This window comes from Nanorana parkeri, unplaced genomic scaffold (assembly GCF_000935625.1).
Source record: "Nanorana parkeri isolate BGI_ZX_2015 unplaced genomic scaffold, ASM93562v1 scaffold335, whole genome shotgun sequence".
Taxonomy (NCBI): domain Eukaryota; kingdom Metazoa; phylum Chordata; class Amphibia; order Anura; family Dicroglossidae; genus Nanorana; species Nanorana parkeri.
The window spans coordinates 201930-207954 of NW_017306603.1; the positions used below are offsets into that span (position 1 = coordinate 201930).

The window sequence follows — 6025 nt, forward strand, 5'->3', positions numbered from 1 at the left end:
CTGTCAGCCTGGCATGTGAGCAGCTTCAATTGGCTGTTGGCTTGCCTATCTGGTAGGCATGACAGACAGCCCAACAGCCAACTATAGGAGGGCAAACGTCAGGCTGACAATGCCGCTGCACGCTGGGCAAGACATTGGCTAGGTGTTGTCAGCCTGCAACAGGAAGTGCTGTTACTGAAACGATCTCCAAGTAAGAAACTTTGCAACAGAGTAAAAAAAATAAAAATTATTTGCATTAAGAAAACTGTCTGCAGTGAGGCATAATGCCAAACACACTGAAACATAGTTTTAGGGTTGACATACACTTTAAATAGCAGAATCAGTTGCATGCATGGGCATAGATAACTGATCAGTTTCTACTCTTTTGCATAGAGCCTTTCTTTGGAATGTTACAGGTACAACGGGGGTTAACCCTACACAGCTTGCTAAATCAATGAGCATGGAAAATCCCTTTAAAGCAAAAATCCAGGTTGGCATACTCAAGAGATGGACTTTTTTTTCTGGCAATCCAAGTACATGGAAGATTGTGTTGTCTCCATTGAATAATTTGTTTGTATGGAGGCGCCCCTCTGCCTGAACTTTCTGGGAATCAGCGCCCTGTAGACCTCCTTCGCTTTCCTTCTAAAATTGTTCCCGACTATTACATACAGGAGCGGATTGATGCAGCTGTTACTGAAGCCGATGTAGGTTGATATCTGGTTGAAGATTTCATTAGGTTGGCTTACAACGCAGCGAGGGAAGACCTTAAATTGATCCAACGTGTCTATGAAAGCGGAAATGTGGAATGGGAGCCAACAGACTATAAACACCAGCAGCACGGATAAAACCAACCACGTGGCTCTCTTTTCATTTTTGATTTCCTTAAATTTTTGCATGGTGTTATTCCTCAGGACGCTTACAATTTGGAAGGAGCAGAATCCGATGACTATCACAGGTATCAAGAAACCAACAACATTTAAGATGATATTGTTTACAACATGCCATGTGTCTGATGGGGCGTCTATGATACATGCGGTGGTGTTGAGCTCTGGGACGAAGGTGACTTTTCGGAAAATAAATTTGGGCAAGCTCACTACTGCCGCAAAGGTCCAAATGATGGCGCAGGTCACTTTGGCCCACCAAGGTCTTCTCATCCGACCGACGGACATGGTCTTCACTAGAGCCAAATATCGATCGATGCTGACCATCATTAAGAAGTAGACGCTGGCAAAGAGGTTTAACATGATCAACGAGTTCACAGCTACACATAGGAAATCGCCAAACTGCCAGTAGAATCCTTTAGCAATGTAAATAGCCCAGAAGGGTAGGCCAGAGATGAAAACCAAATCTGCGGCTGCCATGTTCCCCAGATAGATCTCAGCCACAGTGCAGCGACTTTTATGAAGCAAAAAGACTGAAATGACAAATGCATTTTCTATAAATCCCAAGACAAAAATGAACCACATGTAGACTGGTTGGTAGATGAAAAGCCATTGAAAGTCTTCTAAGGATATACATGGCTCGGATGTGGAATTCGCAGACATTGTGAAAGAAGTGACTGGCTCCTGTGAGAGAAACAAAGGAAGGGTTACTGGATTGTATCTGGCCTTATTTATCATTTATCTAAATTTTACTTGTCTAGAGACAAGATGTAAGGAAAATCTCCGCAATGAGACAGTTCAGTTTTTAAATATACCTCAAAGAGTTTCACCTACGTATCTAAACTCAATCTCCATTGCAATTCTTCTACTAATACAGAATATATTGCTATGTAACCAGAACATTTTACAAACTAATGCGCTCGCCCAAAGTGTGAACAAACTCCACTCCAATCTCATGAAATGCCATGTCCCTGCACGCTATGGTGCTCTAGTGCTAAGATTACCTGTCTGTTCTTGCCGTTGGTTGTAGTGACATCATAGGTAGCAATTTCCCCTAATTTGTAATGCCAATAATGTTTTATGGTCCTCCAGAGGTTACTCATCCATCCAGTGAGGTTTGTTCACACTCCACGTGAGTTCAGTAGTGTGTGAATTGTATAGCAATTCATTGGGGGTTGCTTGCTAAAGACAACAGCAGCTGGCAAATTCACTGTATCAAGTTATCATCAATGGTTACTTTACTGGATACTTTACTCTAAGCTCCACATACATACTTTGTTCCTATTCACATAAAGACATCTGGGTCCTCTGTGCTTGTGGGCCCCATAAAAACTGCACAGCCTGCAAGAGCTATAGTCATACCCTTGCATTGGGGGCTGGTATTGTAAAATCCCCACAAGAGAATGAGACCAATGACTCCCGCACATATGATGATGGGTGGTTTATCATTGCAATGCGTCAGCTCAGTAAGTAAGTTATAACTGGCACCCCACACAGATGGCCCTTCTAGCAACACAAAGGCAGTATAAGCTTCTCAGAAGTAGATTTTACTCAGTTACTACAATATTGTTAGGATAAAACTAGGGATGTTCAGATACCAGTGCCGATACTTGGCATTTTCACAAGAACTACCAGGGTTGGAGCAGGTTGCAGCTGGGACTTGGCTCTGGCGCTCCACCACTGTCCTGAAATCATTAGTCTGTATTGTTTTAGAAAAACTGTCACATGACAATAAACAAAAATGTCTCAGTACTTGTATCTGTGAGCACTTGGACCCCTATCGGTACTTGTACTTGAAAAAATGTTATTGGTGCATCACTTATATATATATATAGTTATAAAAAACAAAATCATACATTAAAACAGAGATGTACAAATCCCAGGAGCTCCGTGTGCGCCTTACAAATGACAGCTGCCTCTAACTTTTGAATTTTTCTCTAGTCTAGTCTTGGAGCTCGAAAAGTATCTGTACATATACAGAGGACAGTACTTGCTATCTGAACATCCGTAGATAAAACTAATTAGGTCAATTTCTGTACCACCCTTCACATTTGAACTGCTCGTTTGGGCTCTCAGTCTTCCAATCAGAGATGGATCTCTTCTCAGCATGAATTAGGACAGGCTGTAATATTACTGCTCAGGCTGCTTATCGCTGCCAAAGAATACAGTTCATTGTCATCGGCTACAGAACTCTGGTTCTGGTCTGGTTCTGCTACTGTCCCTCAGTTGACTGAGCAGGGCTGTAAGTATGCTGTCCCCAAATATGGTTCACCTTTTAGGGGGGGAGAACTCAGACTTTGTTTTCTGGCCAAGGACAGAAGGTGCCAGTGGACAAGTACAAGTAGGGGTGAAATGACTGTGGGGAGCAATGGAATAGAACATTTGGATTACAGTATGCACAAATAAATAGTCATCAGAAAGGCTATAGGGACCATTTGGAGGGCCTTCGACTAACTTTGTGTTGTGTCTACTGGATGGGAAGTGAAGGCAAGTCTGGGGACAAAGATGAAAAAAAAATGTCTAACAATCTAACTATTCCCTACCTAATGCCAAAAAAAATGGGCTTTAGATATACCTTAAAACAAAAACAAAAAATAAGATAAAGAAATAAGATAAAAAGCCCATTAAAAGATAAAATAACAAAAACAACTTTTGCTGCAATATACGCTTTAATCCACTGAATTCCCCCTCAGTACTTTTTTTTATCTGCCACCAGATGTCCTCAGTTTAGCACAGTGATGAGCTCATCTCTCTGTCAATTCCTATCAGCATGCTTCTTGTCAACTCATGAACTGATTGTCTCTATTACTGCTTCTTCCTCTCACTCTCCAGCCCTGCTGTACAGGGACTGCGAAAGGCTGATACCCGGTCAGATATAGGTATGTACACTGCTTCCATTTAAAAAATAAATGTCATGATGTATTAATAACTACTTCAGAGCTGCATATTTAGTTTTTTGTATCTGCCTGATGATAATGATAAAGATGACATAATCTCACACGAGAACAATTACAATAAACTGCTTCCTTTGTCATAATTTAATGCATCAGGCCCTTCCTGTCTCCATCCAGTTTCTTACGTCTTCATGTTTGATGCCAACCAGTGCCATGTTTTTATGTAGTACATGCCAAACACTTATTTACACATCATTTTCTGTCATTTCCCGTAAACCTCTTTGAAGGAATGATGAACATTGGGCAGGGTGGTAGCTGGGAGGACTTTAAACCTTGTGGCGTTCCGCTCATTGTTTCAGATATTCCACAGGTTAGATCACAGGGATCCAGCACACACTGGTACCTGCGCAATCATTAGAGATGAGGGATGGTAGATCTGTACAGGATTCTCATTGTCATGCTTGGGAAGCTGGCCCATTGTGAACCGTATCACAAACTACAGATCAGGTACAGCCCGTCCTCACTTAGAACACATCTCCTCTCCATTCCCACAGCCATTCATCTTCTGCTACAAGGACTCCATTCGTTTTCTTTTAACCATTATTTCGTGAAAATAAAGTCAAAAGAGAACCAGAGGCAAGATGCAAAATTAAGTAGTAAATGCCCGGCAATGCTTGCCCCATTTGTGTTTTGCTTGTAGAAGTAGAAAATTATATTTGATCCCAGCCTACTGTAATCTGAAAGATCTGCTTGCATGAGTTGCCATGTGTGTTCAGGGGCATGCCTTGTCGAGGGGGGCTTGTTAGGGTGGATGGTGTAACGTATGCTTAGCTATTTCAGTAATGATTCCCTTCCCAATGATCAGTCCTGAGGAGAAGGGGGAAGAAAACCCATAGTCATAGGGGTCCAGCCTCGCAGGGAGAATCATGGCTGGTGGGACATTGCTGCTTGGACACTGTCTGTAGGTCCTACAAGGCAATGCTAGCCCCCTTTGTATTTTGGTTGTAGAAGTAGAAAATTATATTTGATCATAGCCTACTGTTATCTGAAAGATCTGCTTGCAAGCGTTGCCATGTGTGTTCAGGGGCATGCCTTGGTGAGGGGAGCTTGCTAGGGTAGATGGTGTAACGTATACTTAGCTCTTTCAGTAATGCTTCTCTTCCCAATGATCAGTCCTGAGGAGAAGGGGTAAGAAAATCCATAGTCATAGGGGTCCAGCCTCACAGGGAGGATCAAGGATGGTGGGACATTGCCGTTTGGTCTGTAGGTCCTACATTTTGTGATGCAGACACTCCCAAAATGGTGTTTGTAGCCTATAATTGTGGACATTTTCCTGTCCACAAGTGCAACTTTCTGAACAATAAATGTCAATTGTGGACTCTGGCCACCATTATAGGAGGACTCTTCTCCTGCCCAGATCCAGTACAACAGGCAAGGGAGAGACCAAGAATGAGTGAGAGAAAGAGAGAAAGGGAAGGGGGAGAGAAGGGGAGAATTGGGGGAAGAGAGGGAGAAAAGAAATGGAAGAGAGAAAATGGGAGACATAGAGAGGGGAATAAAACAGAAAAAGATGGCATCTGTGAGGGGGCACCAGAATCATGGGGCAGCTTCTGCATTCTAATGGCAGGGTAGGCAGGTGGGCACAGTGATTCCAGAGCTCATTCCTTGAATAGTCCTGGCTACTTAGTCTGCAAATATTAATCAAAACAAGTCACTTAAATCAAAGGCATCGGGGTTGATGTACTTAAGGTAAATAAGCTGTTCACTTTGCAAGGGAATTTTCCCATAGCTTAGTGAACATGGTGAAACTCTGCTGACTTCCATCATCCGATCACGTGCAAGCACAAATACTTTTCTTTTATTGCCCTTGCATGTCATTGGATATTCTCTTCACCCCATTCACTAAGCTTAAGAAAAATTCCCTTGCAAAGTGAACAAATTTTTTGTTTTTATTAAATCAACCCCATCATGTCCAATCAGGACTGTCACAAAATAGATGTCCGGTATTGAGCATGATGGTGTTCCTTGGCTGAAACAGCTGAAGTCTATGTACTAAAAATACACAGGAATCTCGAGAAATGAAGAGGATATTGTCAGGTGAGCGGGCAAGCCTGAACCCCCCCCCCCCAAAATATGGCAGCCACCATTATCTAAGGACTGGTAAGATGTCAAAGATTAAAGCAGATCTGCGGGCACATTTTTTCTTAACCCTTGCAGTTGGGCTACCCCTGTACTGCGAGGGTTCAGTGCTTGTTTTTGTCTAGGTTATAT

At 42.5% G+C, this 6025-nt stretch overlaps 1 protein-coding gene across 1 annotated transcript; it reads right to left on the reverse strand.

Moving 5' to 3' along the window:
• Window positions 1-470: 470 nt before the first annotated feature.
• On the reverse strand, window positions 471-1500 carry LOC108788583 (B2 bradykinin receptor-like). Its single transcript, XM_018558375.1, has one exon. The coding sequence runs from the start codon at window positions 1443-1445 to the stop codon at window positions 480-482; it is 966 nt and encodes a 321-aa protein (XP_018413877.1). The 5' UTR covers window positions 1446-1500; the 3' UTR covers window positions 471-479.
• Window positions 1501-6025: the final 4525 nt, after the last annotated feature.